At 45.2% G+C, this 18,306-nt stretch overlaps 6 protein-coding genes across 6 annotated transcripts, besides 13 other annotated features; 2 read left to right on the top strand and 4 right to left on the bottom strand.

Moving 5' to 3' along the window:
- The first annotated feature begins 212 nt into the window (after positions 1-212).
- Positions 213-3,929, top strand: PVX_117030 (RNA helicase-1, putative). Its single transcript, XM_001615651.1, has 6 exons — positions 213-446; positions 790-886; positions 1,044-1,098; positions 1,547-1,884; positions 2,075-2,926; positions 3,083-3,929. The coding sequence occupies exons 4-6, from the start codon at positions 1,558-1,560 to the stop codon at positions 3,098-3,100; spliced, it is 1,197 nt and encodes a 398-aa protein (XP_001615701.1). The 5' UTR covers positions 213-446; positions 790-886; positions 1,044-1,098; positions 1,547-1,557; the 3' UTR covers positions 3,101-3,929.
- Positions 769-836: a microsatellite.
- Positions 3,930-5,084: 1,155 nt separating the features above from the next.
- On the bottom strand, positions 5,085-8,276 carry PVX_117025 (U2 snRNP auxiliary factor, putative; the record flags this gene model as incomplete). The annotated part of the gene is made up of 1 exon (XM_001615650.1): positions 5,085-8,276. Exon 1 carries the CDS (start codon positions 7,827-7,829, stop codon positions 5,085-5,087), a length of 2,745 nt encoding a protein of 914 aa, XP_001615700.1. The 5' UTR covers positions 7,830-8,276.
- Positions 7,006-7,065: a microsatellite.
- Positions 7,395-7,414: a microsatellite.
- Positions 8,277-8,574: 298 nt separating the features above from the next.
- Positions 8,575-8,596: a microsatellite.
- Positions 8,597-8,640: 44 nt separating this feature from the next.
- Positions 8,641-8,664: a microsatellite.
- Positions 8,665-9,876: 1,212 nt separating this feature from the next.
- PVX_117020 (hypothetical protein, conserved) lies at positions 9,877-12,399 on the bottom strand (the record flags this gene model as incomplete). The annotated part of the gene is made up of 1 exon (XM_001615649.1): positions 9,877-12,399. One exon carries the CDS (start codon positions 12,397-12,399, stop codon positions 9,877-9,879), a length of 2,523 nt encoding a protein of 840 aa, XP_001615699.1.
- Positions 10,234-10,253: a microsatellite.
- Positions 12,400-12,490: 91 nt separating the features above from the next.
- Positions 12,491-12,666: a microsatellite.
- Positions 12,667-13,620: 954 nt separating this feature from the next.
- Positions 13,621-13,646: a microsatellite.
- A 238-nt stretch (positions 13,647-13,884) lies between these two features.
- Positions 13,885-13,919: a microsatellite.
- A 110-nt stretch (positions 13,920-14,029) lies between these two features.
- Positions 14,030-14,645, bottom strand: PVX_117015 (translation initiation factor EF-1, putative; the record flags this gene model as incomplete). The annotated part of the gene is made up of 2 exons (XM_001615648.1): positions 14,030-14,450; positions 14,638-14,645. The coding sequence occupies 2 exons, from the start codon at positions 14,643-14,645 to the stop codon at positions 14,030-14,032; spliced, it is 429 nt and encodes a 142-aa protein (XP_001615698.1).
- Positions 14,432-14,464: a microsatellite.
- Positions 14,646-14,847: 202 nt separating the features above from the next.
- Positions 14,848-14,868: a microsatellite.
- A 76-nt stretch (positions 14,869-14,944) lies between these two features.
- Positions 14,945-14,965: a microsatellite.
- Positions 14,966-15,484: 519 nt separating this feature from the next.
- Positions 15,485-16,656, top strand: PVX_117010 (hypothetical protein, conserved; the record flags this gene model as incomplete). The annotated part of the gene is made up of 1 exon (XM_001615647.1): positions 15,485-16,656. Exon 1 carries the CDS (start codon positions 15,925-15,927, stop codon positions 16,654-16,656), a length of 732 nt encoding a protein of 243 aa, XP_001615697.1. The 5' UTR covers positions 15,485-15,924.
- A 143-nt stretch (positions 16,657-16,799) lies between these two features.
- Positions 16,800-16,819: a microsatellite.
- A 140-nt stretch (positions 16,820-16,959) lies between these two features.
- On the bottom strand, positions 16,960-18,170 carry PVX_117005 (phosphoesterase, putative). Its single transcript, XM_001615646.1, has one exon. The coding sequence runs from the start codon at positions 18,159-18,161 to the stop codon at positions 17,016-17,018; it is 1,146 nt and encodes a 381-aa protein (XP_001615696.1). The 5' UTR covers positions 18,162-18,170; the 3' UTR covers positions 16,960-17,015.
- Between the last annotated feature and the right edge of the window lie 136 nt (positions 18,171-18,306).

The raw sequence follows: 18,306 nt of genomic DNA, 5'->3' as shown, positions 1-18,306 counted from the left end.
TTATATATTACATATTACATTTTATATATTGCATGTTAGCATCATATACGCACTACTAGCAAACATGTTCTTTTCTCATGCAGCAAAAAAAAGGTGCTTACGCAAGTAGCTTATTTTATCTTCAAAAATAACAACCCCCAAAAGCGCATAAAGCCGTTGGTTCCTTTTTTTTTTTTTTTTTTTTTTTCCTGTTCCTTTTTTTTTTATTTAATATATCTTTTGAAATAAAATAAAACAAAACAAAATTTAAACATATTTTATCTTCCCCCCCAAAATATCAATTCAAAACAAAACGTCGAAATTTCCCCACCCCAAAATAATTTAACCTCCCCATAAGTTTTAATTAATATGTACAAAGCCGTATATTCATATATACATGTATACATATAGATAAACATCCCAATCTCGCGTTTAGCATCCCCACGTACGTTTTCTCTTCACGTAAAGTAAAAAGCGAAAAAAAAAAAAGAACATAACATAACGCGTAGCGTAATGTAACTAACGCAACGTGACAGAAGAAAGCGAAACGAAAGCTTTTGTTGTACGTAAAAAAAATTTTGCAGCTCCCTGCGTAGCCATATCCCAACGTTTATGTTTTGCTTTCATATAACTCGTTAATGCTGTTATTGTAAATGTGAAGCGATATTTTTGAGTGCTCCCCGCCACGTACACTTTTTTTATACATATAAATGTACCTACTTGTACGCCCGTATGTGCTGCTCCATAAGAGGAACGTTTCGTTAATCATCTTTTTTTTTTTTTGCTCTTTATTTTTCCAACCCCTTGCAGTTATCACGAAAAGCAGCCGAGGCGACTGCATATGCGTTATACATAGTATATCTAATTGTTCCATCCACTTAAGCGTACCTACTTAAGCGTACACTACGTAAGTTGCACTTTTCCCGTCGCGCCGCAGTTCCGTAGCACTGCCTGTGGAGCTTTGATATACGTATTGTAAAAAGGTTCCCCGTTTAGGAAGCCAAACGGGAGGGCCCTACAATAAACTTGTATTTATATAAACCCCACACGCTGCTGTTCTTTAGGCAAGCAAGCACGCTGAACATTAACACCATCTCGAGGCAACACCTTTACCCACAGGTAAAATTGGAGTTCGCCTGGGGTTCTGCTGCGATTTTGAGAGTGGAGCGGAGCCTTTACTTGCTTGCAAGTGTGCCCCTTCGCACATTCAGCTGCGTATGTAACTGGGTGACTGTGCGCCTTTCTGGCTGACCATTCGGCTGCTACGTCCCGTCGCCGCTCCACCCATTCGTTGAAAAGCTATCTTTTAAGCTAACGGATGGATGAGGCAAATGCGCAGTAGCGTGCATCACGGGATTGTGTGACAACGTGGTGTTCATACCCCATTGCATGCGAGCGTATTGGCATGGGATAACACCGCGTGGTGTGGCCCTACATGTGGCACAGTTGTCCATCCGCTTTCTGCTTGCCCGATGTGGGAGAGTCACCTTGCCTAGCATTTTTCACAATGTTCTGAACAAGTCATATTTTTTTTTTTTTTTTTTTTTTTCTTTTTTCCCCCCTGCAGATTAAGTAAAAATGAGCACCAAGGACGAAAAATTTACCAACGAAAATGACATTGAAGGAAACACTGAAGAAATCGTTGACACATTTGACGCACTTGGTTTGAATGAAAAATTATTAAGAGGTATTTACTCGTACGGTTTTGAAAAACCATCAGCCATTCAGCAAAGAGGTATTAAGCCAATATTGAATGGCTACGACACGATTGGTCAGGCACAATCTGGAACGGGAAAGACGGCCACCTTCGTCATTTCTTCTCTGCAGTTAATTAACTACGACTATGTTGCTTGCCAGGCTTTAATTTTGGCCCCAACCCGTGAGTTGGCTCAGCAAATTCAGAAGGTAAGCCTGCTGTGCGGTAGCTGCGTGTGTCCGCGTCGACCAAAGGGGGTAGCGCGGCAGAGCGTTTCGTTTGTCCTAATGTTGCTAGTACTGCTACTTTCGCCAGCATTGCTACTTGCGCTAGTTTTCCAAAATTTCGTAATTTTCGTCCATTTTTCCCCCATTTTTGCCCCATTTCCCCCCCGCGTAGGTTGTGCTGGCCCTGGGAGACTACCTCAAGGTGAAGTGCCACGCGTGCGTCGGAGGAACCGTCGTGCGAGAAGACATCGACAAACTGAAGCAGGGTGTGCACATGGTTGTGGGAACCCCAGGTAGAGTGTACGATATGATTGACAAGAGGCACTTGGGAGTGGATAGGCTGAAGCTGTTCATTTTGGATGAGGCAGACGAAATGCTCTCCAGAGGATTTAAGGCCCAGATATATGAAGTGTTTAAAAAGTTGGTCCCAGATATCCAGGTCGCCCTCTTCTCTGCCACCATGCCACAGGAAATTTTAGAGCTGACCACCAGATTTATGAGAGACCCCAAAACGATTTTGGTTAAAAAGGACGAGTTAACCTTGGAAGGTATCCGACAGTTTTACGTGGCTGTGGAAAAGGAAGAATGGAAATTAGACACCCTATGTGATTTGTATGAAACGCTAACCATCACCCAGAGTATTATTTATTGTAACACCAGAAAAAAGGTCGACATTTTAACCCAGGAAATGCACAACCGACTCTTTACCGTATCCTGCATGCATGGTGATATGGACCAGAAGGATAGAGATCTAATTATGAGAGAGTTTAGGTCTGGCTCCACAAGAGTTTTGGTCACCACCGATTTGTTAGCCAGAGGTATTGATGTGCAGCAAGTATCCCTAGTCATTAACTACGACTTGCCCTGCTCGCCCGACACGTACATCCACAGAATTGGTCGTTCGGGTCGATTCGGTCGTAAGGGAGTCGCCATCAACTTCGTCACCAACGACGACAAGGAGAAGGACAAGTTGAAGAAAATCGAGTCCTACTACAGCACACAAATTGAGGAGATGCCTTTGGAGGTGCGCAAGAGGGAGAGCGAGCAGCAACGAGCGGCATTGGCACAAATGCGCTCGTGCAGAAGCATATATATATATACATATACATGTGCACATTTTTGTACGCAATTGCCACACACGGTGCATAATTTTCCCCTGTTTTCCCCTTTCCCCCCTCAGGTTGCGGACTATTTGTAAAATCCCTTTTTTTTTTTTTTTTTTTTTTCAAAGAAGCCAGAAATCAGTACCAGAGTTCACGTGGGAGATGCCTTTTTAAGACCAAAGATGCTTTGCAAATGAGAATTGTACATTTAAAAAAAAAAAAAAAATTCCATCCTATTCTATGCTGTATACATTTTCAAACTGCAATATAGTGTTTTTATTATACAACCATATCAAAAGTGCGCATGCGTATGTAATGAGTACATGCATATGTGTGCGTGTAAGTTGTGCATATGCGTGCATATGTGTGCATGTATATGTGTACACATATATATATATATGTGCATACATATGTGTGCGCAGCTGCTTGCTCCATATGCTTTTTTACCTGCGTGTCGAGTGTATATGCGCGTGTTCGAGGCGTTCGTGTAAGTTGTATATGCGGCGTGCATATACGTCTACACATCGCAGCACATACCAGTGGATATATTCTTATATTAATTTTTTTTTTTTAATATAAAAATACAGGTAGATAGATAAATATATACACGCGTATATTTATTTATATGAACAAAAACAGCAGATTCCATGTGTAGTGTTTTTAATTTGTTGCGCGCCCCTCTCATCTTTGAATTAATTTTCAATTAAGTAATATAGCATATCTAGCATACCATATATAATAAATAAGTGCATACGTACACATACATACCTGCATGCATACTTATATATATATACAAAGGTAGATACATATATATATATTTATTTTAAAGCCTCATTTTTTTTAAAAGAATATATAAAAACACATTTTATGTTGTATCAAATTAACAAACAGAAAAAAAAATGAAACACACAATGTACCTTATAAAAAAATTATTTTATTTCGCAGCGTGTGGGGTGACGCGGGGGGCGCGCCTAAATCTACTGCCACCTTTTTTAACAACGAATTGTCGATGCAGTATGAGATAGGGCTTCCCGAAAAGGAGCCCCTTCAAAACTGCATTCTGCCTGTCATGTGACACTTTCTTGCAGATGAGTAGCCATGTTTTGGATTAACGAAAAAACAGCATCCAATTGTGGACTCTTTCACAGTGTACAATTATAAGGAAGTAAGGGGAGAGTAGTAAAACTCTTTTGTATCTTCCTCCCCGTGCGGAGTTGCCGCCTCCAGCTCATATTATATACACCTTTTGCGCCATTTACGTTAGATTCACAAGCGTTTCTCCCCCAACTGGGCATCGAAATTTAACGTGAAAAACATGTTTCATTATCTAAAATGGAAGAAATGTCTTATGTTTTTTTTTAATTACAAGTGTAAAAAAAAAAAATAATGAATAAAAAGTCGTGTTTGTGATGATATGAGCAAATAGGGATAATATGCACAAAGGTGGGCGAGAAGGCGTGGGGCACTTGGGGGGCATGTCGATTTGTATGTACACAACTTATGCGCACAAACGTACATATATATACACAAGCACAAGGAAGCCGCTTCCTTCAAAAGCTTTTTTTTTTTTATTATTACAAACAAAAGCTGCGCTTTTACGAATTTGCGTCCATTCGTGGGCGCGCACACAGTTTCGATGTATTCTCTTATTTACACAAAGAGGTAATTAAAGTGTGTACCTCTCCGTTTGGGGAACATCCAAACAGGGAAGACTTTTTTGGAAGTATTCCACGTCTCTGTTGTTTCCATTTGGGGGTGGCCTTTACCGGCTAGCTGCAACGCGTTTTGGCTAGTTTTTTTTTTTTTTCTGTGCAGCTAAAAATACGGATAAAAATTATGAACGGTGCAGGTAATAAAAAGGAAAATAAAAAAAATAAAAAATTTTCAACTTTCAACTATTAACTACTAACATTTTGTTATGTTATGTTCCCTTCTCTCTTGTTTTTTTTTTCCCCTCATTACGCATGCCCTTACAATTACAAGTCACAAAGCGGGCTCAGCCGCACCAAAGGGTGCGCCCTTTCTCCTGCTAGACTGGCCCATGCGTCAGATTTCCGCGCCGATGGAAGCCAATTCATACTAGGAGAGGACGTACTTCCCCGCCAGGAACTTCTCCTCCGAGTAGAACGCAGCGCATACCACTCTCTTCTCGAACAGTCTGCCATTAAACATGTACTGGGCCTTCCTGGCCGTAGTTTCATCCGCGTAATGAAGAAAAATTTTGCCGACGCCTTCCGTGTAGGACAAATCTTTACTTGGCTTTGGAATTACAATGTTTTGAAGGGGCCCATATTTTTCAGCTTCTTCCTTAATATCCCTTAATATTTCCTCATACTGACTATCGATAAGTAAATCCTCCTGAAAAACAGCATTGGTGAGTTGAACCACTCGAGAGGATTTTTCGCCAATTTTTCTGGACGCCTGAATTTGCAATCCTATGATGGAATTGCTCAGAATTTTTTGCGAAATGGAATTTGGCAAAAGTGACACTGGCAAATCGACACTACCAGTAGGTAAACTTATCGTGTTTGCATTTTGCGTACTATTTTGGCTTTTTCCGAATGTAGCTTTTTTTACGTTAAGTATGTTCTGCCCGCACACAAAGCCATTCAAAGCGTGCATCGCAATAGGTGTGCAGTTACTATCTTCATATTCGAAGAAGCCATAGCCTTTATTCAATCCAGTGTTAAGATCTTTTATAATGTTAAATCCTTTTAGTTTCCCAAACTGCTGTAGGAGGTCTCTTATCTGATCATCTCTCAAATCGTGGGGCAAATTCTGTATATACAATTTGTTGTCATCATCTCCTGTGCTTCTAACTGGAGCGATTTTTACCGGCTTCACCATTTCGAATACTTCGTGGTTGATATCTGTAAATACGACTGTCAGTGCTGGGTCCCCTCCTGGGGGTGGAACGAAATCATGTGGTCTGGCTATCCGTAAGCAATAATTATTAAACGAAATGGCATCTAGCCTAAGACAAAGCCATGTAATTTCAAGGCTTCTAAATTCTAGAAAACAAAATCTAGATTCGACGTTAAATATTTCACACTTTAAAATTGGCAGTAATACAATGTCTCCTATTTTTATTTCCAAACTGGAGTCTTTTATAATTGATGCTAAGGTGTTGTTGAAAAAATCTATTAACTCTTCCTGTTTAGAGTTGGGAGGAATATTACCGATGTATAATTTTCTTTGCTTCTTATCTCCTTCCACTTCGTATGGATTTCTACCTAATGGGCTCACTTTGTTATTTGGCCCCAATCCGTTAGCTAGGGCTAAATTTTGCTGCTGCAGTAGCCCATTGGCACTGCTATCTAGCAAATTATTTTTCAATAAATTTTCATCTACCGTATCCCATTTTGTTTTTTTTTTTTTCCTACTCTCTTTACTTCTCCTTTCGCTAGAAGATGATCTGTCCTTCCTGTCATATTCGTTTCTATTTCCTGTGCTTCCACTGGAGTGTTCTCTATCACTACTATTTCTGGAGCTTCTTTTTCTTCTTCTTCTTGACTTGTGGTGATGGCGGTGATGCCTCTCATCACTGCTGCTGTCGCTATCGCTGTTACTTAACCGCTTGCTCCTATCTCTTCCGCGTCTGCTTCTGTGTCTGCTTCTATGCCTGCCTCTGCTTCTGCTTCTACTGCGGTGTCTACTTCTGCTTCGGTGCCTTCCTCTGCTTCGGCTCCTGTGTCTGCTTCTGCTTCGGTGCCTGCCTCTGCTCCTGGCCATATCCTTGCTTCGAATTCTTTCCAAGCTCCTCTCCCCCTCTCTGTCTCTTTCTCTTTCTCTATCTCTCTCTCTATCCCCTTCTTCGTTCCTCTCCCTTTCTCTGCTCCTATGTCGGTGCCTACTCACATTTTCGCCCCTCTCTTCCATGCCCCTTTCTCCGCTTCGCCTCTTCCTTTTCGAAGAGTGGGCTTCGTCGCTGCTTGATGGCACATCCTTGTGCTTTCTTTTGCTTCGCCCCTCTTCCCTGCTGCGTCCCTCTTCTCTACTGCGCCCCTCCTCCTTATTCTTGTGCTTTTCTATGCTTGCCCCCTGACTGAGCTCGCTCGACTTGAGCTTCTCCTTAATTATTTTCATCTTTTCCTGCAGGTCGCTGCTTGCCTTTTCGCGACTTTTCTCCTTTGCCTTCTTTTCATCTGACGGGTTGTTTCCGGCTGCGCTTTCCTTTTCAGTTGGCTCGTTTTTTTTATCGCGCGACTCGCTGCGTCTTTTGCTGCGTGCCTCGTTCGCGCCCTCTTCCGCTTCAAGCGGCGGTTCCTGATGCGATTGCTGCGATTGCTGCGATAGTTGCGGTTGTGCCTCCTCCTCTTTGTTGGTTTTCTTCTTTTTCACACTTCTGGCCTCCTCCGCTTTCTCGCCTGCGTTCTCGCCTGCGTCCCCGCTCCCTTCCTTTGGGACGCTGCCATTTGCTTCTCCCTGGTTCGCTTCACTTCCGCCAGCATTACCAGCGCCACCGTTCACACCGCTCTCACCGCTTCCACCGCTGCCACCACTGCCATCTTTGCCTTTTTCGTCAGGCGCGTCCTTATTTTCCGATGCGCCTTTTTCCCCCTTGCTATCCTGGCCCTTGGTCCCTTTCCTTGTGGAGGGCCTTCCCCTTCGAGTTGTACTTGGCTTGGGAACCTCCTCCTTCTCCTTCGGTTCCTCTTTGGCTTCCTTCTGTTCTTCCGTAGGATTCGCATCTGCCGCTTCATTATTTGGTTTATCTGCATCTGCTGCTTCGTTATTTGGCTTATCTGCATCCGCGGCTGCGTCCTCGTCTTCCTTGGCGTCGCCCTTACCGCCGAAGTAGCTTCCGACTGCTTTCCTCCACATTTCGGGGTCCCCACTTGGCAGTACGGCGTATGTAAACGATTACTCCTGTTTATATGACTGTGCGCATTTGCGCGCCGCTCCACTGCACTGATATGCGTGTGGATATGTATCTTTTCCCTTGTGGGCGTCCCAAAGCGGCTTCTCTATTTTGCGCTATTCTGCTCTGTTTCGCCCCCTTGGGAAGATTTCCCTCGGCATGTTCAACTTTCACTTTTTGGGGACTTTTTCTTCTCTATTTTTTGCGAATGGCCATATTTTGTATGTCCCCTTTTTTTTTTTTTTTTCTTTTTTTTCCCCTTGGACTCAGTTGGGAAGAATTATATAGAAAAGAATTACCTGCTTCGCCTTCCCCCTGGGGTCAAATCACGGGAAAGGAAAAAATGGAAAAAAAGGCGTTATATATTCGCGGCAATTATATATTTGCTACGTTTCTTTGCGGGAGAGCACGAATAACCGCAAAGGAACAAACGTAAAAATATACGTGCATGTACATATGGCAGTTTATGCCACACAAAATTATATTCGCTGGAGTACAATTGCCTCTCCGCGGCATTCCCATGTAACCATCTAAAGAAGTATCTTTTTTTTTTTTTTTTTTTCTTAACCACAGAAGAGGAGAAGCAGTGGTACTTCACAAGTTACGCTTAAGTTGGCGGAAAAGGGAAAAAAATTCGACGTCTTCGCTGCTAATCGTTCGTACATATTTTTATTTATGCATATTCATGGGTGATAGTTTTTCCGCTGGCTAGAAAGCGGAAAACTGGGGTGGTTCTTTTTCCATTTGCGCTCTCAGTGGGGGGGGAGTTTAAAAAATATGCCTGCCATGTATAGCCACTCAAAGATAAATATATCATTTGTGTATAACTTTGTGGGTGAAAAAAAAAAAAATCGCCAAAAAGGATACCCCCTTGGATTTTCTAAAATTGACCTGAGGGGAGTTACCCAAATGTGGCTACTTAACTGTGATGCACTTTTCTTTACACATGGCCTTCACTTTTTCTCTCATTTTTTGAGACAGAAATTGTGGGGGAGCTATTTGATGGGAAGGAGGGGAGTATGTTTAATTAAAGTGGTAAAGGTGGGTCACCACGTGTCACGCACCTGTGGGAGAGAGTTCTTTAGGTCTACGTGGTAATTACATAGCTTGTGCCGTTAAGCCCCTACATGTAAGTACAAACTGGTGCCCCTTTTCTTGGTCGCCCCAAGCACACACTCGCAGTTACGAAGCCCACTTGTTGTTACTTTACGTGTTGCGGCGCTAGGTAGACGGCAGGGTGGAGACCCGCCCTAAAAGATGGGAGGCGATGTAAGCGGCATGAGCCTTATAGACGGTTCGAGGCCGATGTAATTATACACTATGCAGGCAAACTCTGCTGTGGAGGCTGCTTCCACACGTGCGCGCACGCTCATTGGGAATGGGTAGCAAGCAGCAACATTCTGCAGCTCTTCACACATAGATGTAAGCACCCCCCTGCTGGGTGCACCACATGTGCGGGAAAAAAGGAGAAGCAACTCTCTTTGCGCTGTCCCCACTTTTTTAAGGGGGACCGTTTGGCTGCTTTTTTACCATCTCCTGCGAGATGAAAAATTGCCGCACTTTTCAGCTTGTCCAAATTTCCCACAAAAATGTATTTTCCTTTAAAAAATGCATTTTTCTTTAAAAAATGTGTTTTTCTTTAAAAAAGGGATTTTTTAAAAATTAATTCTGGTATCGAATTTAATCAAACTGGAAAAAGGTGGTACCCCGTCGCGGGTGGCAATCCCATTAAAGAGGGGGGCGCGCACATATTAGTACATCCGAGCAACCCGTTTGCGTGCTCCACCAGGGGGACACGCCCCGGAAGGCATGACGGTAGCAGCGGGGCCGCACTGGCGAAGCATTAACGCAGCTCCTTTGGGCATAAAAATGGGCCTCCACTTGGGTCCACACTCGGGTCCGCGGCCCGCCGCCCAATAACTGCGGCTCACGGTGTGAACTTTTCTCCCAACGGGTTTAAGCGGCCATGTGGTAGCACACACCATATAAGCACGTTGGGTGGACCCCCCCCTAAGTGTCGTCGTAAAAATCGCTCTTCTTGGGAGCAGTCTGCTTTACATTCTCGAAGACACTCGAGCTGGGGTCATCAAAATCTTTGTAGTCACTCTTGGCACTGTTGGGAAGGAGGTGGAAATTTTGGTTTTTAAAACTTTTTGGCTTCTTAAAAATATTTTTACTTATATGGCTCTTGGAATGGCCAGAATTATATTTCTTTTCCATCATAAAGAGGAAGTGGAAACTATGGGGGGCTTCGTAAAAACATTTTTTCATTATCTCTGCTTCCGTTTCTGTGATGAGCTTCAATTTAATTTGGCTATGTTTAATGAATATGTGGTTGGGGACGTCCTTAATGTGGTTGAAAAGCTTCTTGCACTTGGCACAACGTATTTCGCTCTTCCCCTCACCCCGGGGATTACTATCACTTGGTTTTAAAATGTAATTATTTTTGAGAATCTCCAGAAATTCTTTTGTCTTTTCGATTTCTATCTGTTCATTGTAGTTTGCGTTTATGGCGTCTTTAATTTCTGCCTCGAAGTGGAGGAGCCATTTGAGTTGGTACTCCGACGGGTCGGCCACATCGTTAAAGTATTTCTTCTTTAGGCGGAGAAGGGGGCAGCTCGGGGGTTGGTTTTCCCCTGCAAGGGGGCCCTCCGCACCGTTGCCCAGTTCGCCGCTTTCGCCACTTTCGCCGCTTTCACCATCACCCCCTTCGGAGCCGCCCTTCGCATGCTGCTCAGGCTGCTCATGCTGCCCGTACTGCTCCAACTTGCTTACGTTAAAATTTTCGTAAAAAATGGGGAGCAAGTTGTTGTAAAAATTGTTCTGCATATTCACGCGCAGAAAGAAGTAGCCACACTCCCTCACCATTTCGTCGTACGTGTTGAATTTCCTGGCCGAGTAGTAACAGAAGTTGTGCACAAATCGGAGGTACACAATTAGGATGTCGAGCTTCTTCCTCACGCTGAGGTTTTGGTTCTCCTCGACGATTTCCACGATGGGGCTGTCTCCCAGCTGGTCGCCACGATCGCCACTAGCATTGTTCTCACTATTATTGCTTGGTGCAGCCGCTCCCGCTGCTTCCACCGCTTCCACCGCTTCTACCGCTTCTCCTTCCCCCAACTTCCTCCTCTTCTGCCGGATCTCGATGCAGGCCTCCTCCCGTATGCGCGCCAGGAGGTCCGCGTCGATGTGGCAAGAGGCATCCAGCTTCCTAACCAACAGTTTGGCCCGCTCATAATCGGCTTTAATTACCTCTGCGTGTGAGCAAATAGGGGGGCAAATCCGCAAATCCACGTAGTTGTAATTATTCCTCTTCACATTGTTTAAGAACCACCCGTTGATGTCAACGCTACGTGGCTTTTCCCGGAGGGCACTCAACAGATCAGCCGTTTTGTTATGCTTCCTAAAGTAAATATTTGCCTTTCTATAAAAAGAAGGAACTGTGGAGATAGACAAGGAGAAGGGCCTACTTTCTTTGGTGCTGTACGTATCCCATATGTTCGCATTCAACACGTCGTAATTCAATTCGTTTAGCTTTTTCACAACGTCAAATTTTTTTATGTTAACTGGGATGTGGTCGATGTGTAGCGACGTGCTGGCTAAGTAATTTACAATTTTTATTAAAACGTTGGTATTTTCACTTGCGTTTTCTATTTTGCATTTCATTTTTTCTTTCCACGTGTCTGTTTTGTACATATCGGCATTTGCCTGGCCATCCTTTCCACTGATGTGGTTTTTACTTTGGACCCCCTCCCCATTGTGAGTGGTCTCATCGGGGGGGTCGTCGTCTCCCGGCTGGTTGGCCGCTTCGTCTCCCTGCTGATTGGCCTCTTCGTCACCCAGCTGATTAACCGCTTCGTCGCCCTGCTGATTAACCGCTTCGTCGCCCTGCTGATTAACCGCTTCGTCGCCCTGCTGATTAACCGCTTCTTCACCCTTCTCCCCTTTTGCCTTCCCCTCCTTCTCCACGCTGGTATTCACCTCCAAACTGAAGTCATCAAAATTGTTGCCGTTGTAAAGTATTAGAAACTCTTTAAAATAATTCTGCGCAGATTTGACGTTCAGTTCTGCCTGCTCGTTGATGTACTTCACTCGGTACTTCTCCACAAAGAAGGAGCTGGTACATTCATTATTGCAGATGATTTCTAAATTTTTCCTAATGTTTTGTATTGCCAGTCTTTTAATTTCGTTGGCCATGTCGTCCACCGTTTTGTACCTCTTCACTTCGTTGTAGAAGCTTTTGATCATGTCCGAGAGGGCGTACTCCTCTGCGGGGCTGCTCTCGTGGCGTGTGTCGCGGCGGTTTTCGCGGCGACTTTCGTGGCGACTTTCATGGTGGCCGCCTCCGCTACCTCCACTGCCTCCCCGGGCAGGGCCCTTCTTGAAGTTGCTCAGGAGGTACTTCTCATACTCTTCGTCATTTTCAAACTCGACTTTTTTTTTGGACTTCCCTGGGTCCTTCCCCTCCTCCGCGTTGCCATCCGGCTTCTTCCTCTTCCGGTCGTTGATTTTCCCGTCCGTTGGCTCGTTCATTTGGGGTTCACTCTGAGGAGGTAAGTACATATCCCTGTGCTGGTTGGCTTCCCCCCCTACGTCCTGCTTAACCCGTTTGCAATGCACGTGGAGGAAAATAGAGAGAGCAGTCCGCCCGAGAGTGTCCCTTTAGAAAAACACCTCTTTGGGGTGGATGCTTCTACTGGCTGTGCAGTTGAGGAGGGAGTAAGTGGGGGGGGTCAATAACACGGGCTACTTCTCAACCGTTACAAAAAATGACGAAACAGTGTGGCACATTCCATTTGGCATGTTTTGAAAAGCGGGCCAGGAAAATTAAAACGCCCACATGCGTATGAGGGAACAAAAAAAAAAAAAAAAAAAGTTACAATTGGAAAGAGTTACATGTGAAGCAAAATGGGCTACATTAAGGGGAATAATTTTATTATTTTTTTTTTTTTTTCCTTTTGCGGGTGGATTACCGATGTGACAAGAGTACCATCAGCCGCCACCTCGCATATGGGGATGTATAGCAATGCGGTCGTAAAACGTAGGGCCGTATGAGGGACCCAAAAGGGGGAAGTTCAGTGGGTCACGGCGCCGAAATGCAATTGCAGAAAGGGGGCGTCATAAATATTAGCCCGTGCATGTGATCGGAGTGAGGAGCACCCCATCCGAACGTTGCGTTGGGGAAAAAAAAGGGAAAGGAAAGCGACTGAATGGAAGAAGCATACATTCCATTGTGGGGTACAACAATTGCGTGTTAACCTGATGAATTGCGAATAAAAGGGGACAACGGAGAAGAGGAAGTTTCCTTTTTTTTTTTTCGCAAAAATATTCATCCCTTTTGTGTGCCCACTGGATGTTCACCACACAACGTGAGTTGTACATTTTTACATTTTTATCTTCCGTGGGGAAGCGCAACGGAGAGGGACAATCAATTTTCCCCTTTGCGACTCCAAAGAGGGTCACCCATTTGCCTCTGAAAGGAAAGGCCTTCACATTTTACGTCGCCACACCCCCTTTCCGGTTAAGAAAAAAGCATGTGTATATGTATTTAGTATGTACCGTTGTAGGACGGGGGCAGGAGTACATTACTGTGCAGCGCTCCCCATGGAGGGAGAGTCCCCAACTGGGCGGCACTCGCAGCCATGAGCGGAGTGCCATCCCGTTTTACCCATTTGAGACAAAACGATGTTTGCACCTTTGTATGTAAATGCGTTTGGGTGAGGTTCCCTCTTTCGGGGGTTCCAATCAGGGGGTGGGCTGAGCTCTCCCTGGATGGAGTCCTTTTTCTATGCCCCCCACGGGAAGGAAGTTAACACAAGAGGTGTGCGTACGGGTAAAAAAAAATTAACAGATGGAGGTGGCCGCAAAATGGGCTGCACTTATGAAGATGCAAGTGGGACAATGCCCAACGGAGATGAGCATCACTTTAGGAGTGAAAAAAAAAGGAACAAACGCATGATGTGATTGGTCCCCCTTGGGTGGAAAATATGTATATGCTAAGCGGTACGATGCAAGGTGTGGAATTGGGTCCGGGCGATTTGCCTCCACCCAGTAATGTCACCCAGTATTGTCACCAGTAATGCCGCTTTTCCACTTCCCCCCTTCACCACATCTCCCCCCTTCACCACATCTCCCCCCTTCACCGCTTCTCCTCTTCCCCCCTTCACTTCTTCCCCCCCAGCGCGGCATGCTGCAGATACCTAAAGACAATTTTCCCCCTGCGCTTCTCAAAGTTGAGCTTATGTATCTGTATTTTGACCATGTCGCCGAGGTTAATTTTCACCTTATTGATTCTGAGCTTCCCAGAGATGAAGCATAAGAAGGTCTCTCCATTTGGGATGCGAACCACAAAGTTGGTGTTGGCTAGACACTGGTCTACTACTCCGTTCATTTCGATTGTTTCACTTTCTCTTTCCTTTACAACGTGGCTGTCTTTGACCCTGTTATGTGCGCCATGGACGTTCCTACGGGGAATCCGCCTGGCTGTCTTCCTCCACGTGGTCCACCTGCTCAAGTGGATTGGCGGCCCATTGTACGTTTTGTGCGTTTTGTACGTTTCGCACGTTTTATGCGCGTCTACTTTGCTACGCAGGGGGGTTATAAATAAATTTCTCTGCCGGGTCACTGCTTGGGTGAAATGGAGGGCGGCATACACGAGGAGGGTGAGAAGGGGCAGGGCTGTTCTGTACATAAGGGAGTTGGCAAGACTGCAGGAGGGGGAGTGGCATAGGGGGTACACTGCTCGGATGTGCGCCAATACGGCTATAATACTTTATCATTTGTTGTGTGTTATCCGGTCATTATTCGAGTCGTTCTGGAAAAGCCGAGTGTTGTATTGTGGGTGTGGATACATCAGGGGTGGGGGTAGAGCATCCCTACGTCTGTGCTGGCTCGGAGGTAAAATTAGGACAAATGGTCGGAGTGACAATATGGTGATAATACCTTTTTGTGTTTGCCCCTTTGCCCCTATCAGTGCTGCACTTCCCGCTCGATGATCTCTAACATTGGTATAACTTCGCAGTAATGGGCGCTTTTGTACCCGCTTTTAAGCTGCTGGGACGGTGGGGAGGGAAGTTTCGCGAGAGGAGAGGTCCTCTTTCCGCTTGGCCACTTTGTAAATATTCTTACGACTTTTAAATTATGAATTGGGATTCTGGAGAAAGGGGATATCCTTTTGCCCATTTGTGGTATTTTTTTTTTTTTTTTTTTCTTTGCTAACAAATTGTTACCTTTCCTGAGGAGTCGCTTCTTTCCGTTGGTGATTCCCTCGCATTGGAGTAGCTGCCAATCGGGGAAACGCAACTAGCCGGTGTCCACCTCTAGGGGATGCTTCCTCATCACGCGGAGAGGTGTACAACGTGTGGCTGCCATACGATGTGACGCATGTGAGCTGGGCGATCCACTCGTAAGGGCATCCCCCCCAGAGAAGGCTTTCCAAATGGGGCATTTTCCGCTCTCCCAAGCGTGGCAAAAAAAAAAAAAAAAAAAAAAAGTGCACTAACGCGGGACGTTCTTTCACCAGGCACTGGTCATATCTGTGCAACTTTTATTTTCGCATATGCAATTCTTAGCAATGCGTGGCAGCGCGGAGGTGAGTGTTCTTTTTTTTTTTTTTTTTCCCCTTTTAAGTTTATGCTGTACAAAATAAGAAAGGGGAAGCCCCATTTTGCGCGAATTTTTTTTTCTTGGCTGGCCTGATCCTCGCGGGGTTGCTTTAACATGGCAAGGAGAGGGCACGTGAGGACACGAGTCTAGCCCACGTGATTGCCCCGCTGCCACGAATGCCTGCATTTTTGCGACAAGTCCATGGTTGCAAGAATTGTCGCTCGTCACGTTCGGCTCGACGATGACGCGGCCGTTGGTCCTGCAGCGGCAGCAGAAGGGGACGCGAGCAGGGGAGAGGAGCCGTCTGCGCGTGTTGGAAGCGGTCGCCCAAGTGGGGAAGCAGTCGCCTAAGTGAGGCGTTACATAGACGTTACGTAGACGCTGTACAAACGCAGCGCAAACGCACCGCTGACACACCGCTGACGTGCGCGCCCAGCTCGCTCGCGAAGCAAAATGAAGAAAAAGTACGGCGTGCTGGGCGACGAAGACCACGCCAGCGATTACAACGAAGGGGTCAGGTACAGAGAATACAAAAAGAGCATTCGGAACATACAAATAAATTTTGAGCAGTCGCTTAGTGACCTCAAGGAAAACATAAACAGCTACGAAAATGATAGGCTGAAAAGAAGTGCACACGCAGAATGCCCTCCAGAATTTTTTTCCAGCAATAAAAAAAAAATAAACGAATTGGAAATTTTGTACCAAAATGGAGTAAACACTCTGGAGGTGATGAAAAATCATTTTAGCCACAATCAAACGTACGTTTTGGAAGTGTCCAGATATCTGAGCATTTTTGAAAAATTTAAAATTCAATTACAGAGTTTGAAGAATATGTTTGACAAGCTATGCGCTCACAACAGGAGTAATTTTTACCCCCAGAAGGATTGCTCATCTGTGGTGTACAAGCATAATGAAATAAACCACGTCATCAAGGAGAGAAGTGCTCTGCAACATTCGATTAGCGAGCTGGACCAGATGATTTCCATTGGCCAGGAAACCAACTGGAAGCTGAAGTTGCAGAATTATTCCATCACACAGCAAATGAAGAAGATTAACTTCCTAAATGAGCAGCTACCCAAAATACAAAAAATTATAAAAAATATTCGCTACTACAGTACTAAGAGGACGGTTATCCTCGCGGTTACTATTGCCTCGTTCATTTTCCTTTTTTTTATGTTAAGGTAGATTTGCGCGGGTCTTTCCTGGGATCGTTTTGTTGGCGGCACCCGGTGGGTAGCGCCGCGTGGGTAGCACCACGTGGGGGAGAAAAGCACTCCGGCGGAGTGACCTCCAACTGCAGGGCCTACTACCTTTGATCAGTTACATATATATTTTTTTCTTTTTTTTGTATTTCGATTTATGCGACATTTTATAATTTAAAACGGAGCGGGGGGGTCACCCCCCGAGGAGTTATCACAAAAAAAAAAACATTCAAACGGGGCGCCATTCAAACGAGGCGCCATTCAAACGGGGCGTCATTCAAATGGGGCGCCCCCCAAACGAACCGCTATCCAAACGAACCGCCATCCAAACGAACCGCCGCGTCAAGCGCCGCTCTGGGGAGACAACATCGTTTCGCGCGCCTGGACGCAGAAGCTCTGCTTGTTGGGGGTGTGCAGCTGTATCTCAAGCGAATCGCAGCTTTTGCCCTTCTTATTCACCTCAACGTTTAAGTGAACCGACTTGAAGGTCCCGTTTTGCACGACGAGGTAGTTTGGGTACGGCTGCCCGTTGTTCATGAAAAGGCTCATCCCAGTGTCTATGAGGAAGAAGCCGCCATTGCAGTAGGAGCTAATTTCATGAGTGAGCTGTCTGGTGTGTCCCACGACCAAATGCTTTGCCTTGTAGTTGTTAAAAATTTGAGATAATATGGAGCAGGCCTCTTTCTCATCATAGGGAGCTGTGCGTGAGATATGGTCGTGCCAAAGGACTCCCTCGCGACTTACGTAGTTGATCGATTGATCATAACTAAGTACTCTGCACATGTTTTCAATTTGCAGCCTCGTCTTCAAACGTATGGTGTTTAAGCTAAGTGAAGAAATTTGCGTGCTTATCCCCGCGTGGACAAATAAAATGTCATTCACTTTGGCAATTGCTGGTAGGCGAATTAATTTTTTGAAGTACTCCCCCTTACTGTACACAAAATGGAACAATCTGTAATTCAAATTCTTTTTAAAAAACACCTCCACTTCTTTTTCATTTACGTAATCGAAATATCCACACAGATTTAGTTGCTCGTGATTTCCCATGATTAATAGCACTTTGCTTTTTTTTAAAGGCGCTTCCTTTTGTAACTTAAAAAGATAGTCATATATTAATGGGCCGTATATCCCTCTGTCTAGCACATCTCCCACCTGAACAAGCAATACATTTTCTGCAACCCACTCGTCATTTTCGTTTATCAAATTTGCATGCCGTAAAATCAGCTTCAGACTTTCTATATCCCCGTGGATGTCCCCTATGGCGATTATTTTCCCCTCCCATTTTAGGTTGTCATAATTTTGCAGGTAGGAGGGGTCCAGTTTCCTTTTGTCTATGGCCAGCGTTTTCAGCAGGAAATCGTCCTTCGCGGACGCGCCAGGGAGTGGCGGCAATAGAAGCGGAAGAAGCGGCAGGAGCAGCAGAAGTGGCAGAAACCGCAGAAGCCGCCGCATCGGCAACAGCGCGCCCATTTTTAGCCCCCCACCCATCCTTCACTTGCGTGTGCTCGCATCAGCAGCGGGGTGTTCACTTGCGCGGTTGCCCAAGTGGGATGGCCTTCTTGCATGCACACGGGAACGGCGCTTCGTGCGGGGGGATAGGAATAAAAAAATGGTACACCGTGGCGACTACCTG

This window comes from Plasmodium vivax, chromosome 12 (assembly GCF_000002415.2).
Source record: "Plasmodium vivax chromosome 12, whole genome shotgun sequence".
Taxonomy (NCBI): Eukaryota; Apicomplexa; class Aconoidasida; order Haemosporida; family Plasmodiidae; genus Plasmodium; species Plasmodium vivax.
This window is presented reverse-complemented; position numbering and strand designations above follow the sequence as displayed.

Bases quoted from the DNA above. Each gene is read 5' to 3' on its own strand.
- PVX_117030 (XM_001615651.1), top strand. From the start codon at position 1,558: ATGAGCACCAAGGACGAAAAATTTACCAACGAAAATGACATTGAAGGA. The intron at 1,885-2,074 runs GTAAGCCTGCTG...CCCCCCGCGTAG, and splicing joins TGGCTCAGCAAATTCAGAAG to GTTGTGCTGGCCCTGGGAGA.
- PVX_117005 (XM_001615646.1), bottom strand. From the start codon at position 18,161: ATGGGTGGGGGGCTAAAAATGGGCGCGCTGTTGCCGATGCGGCGGCTT.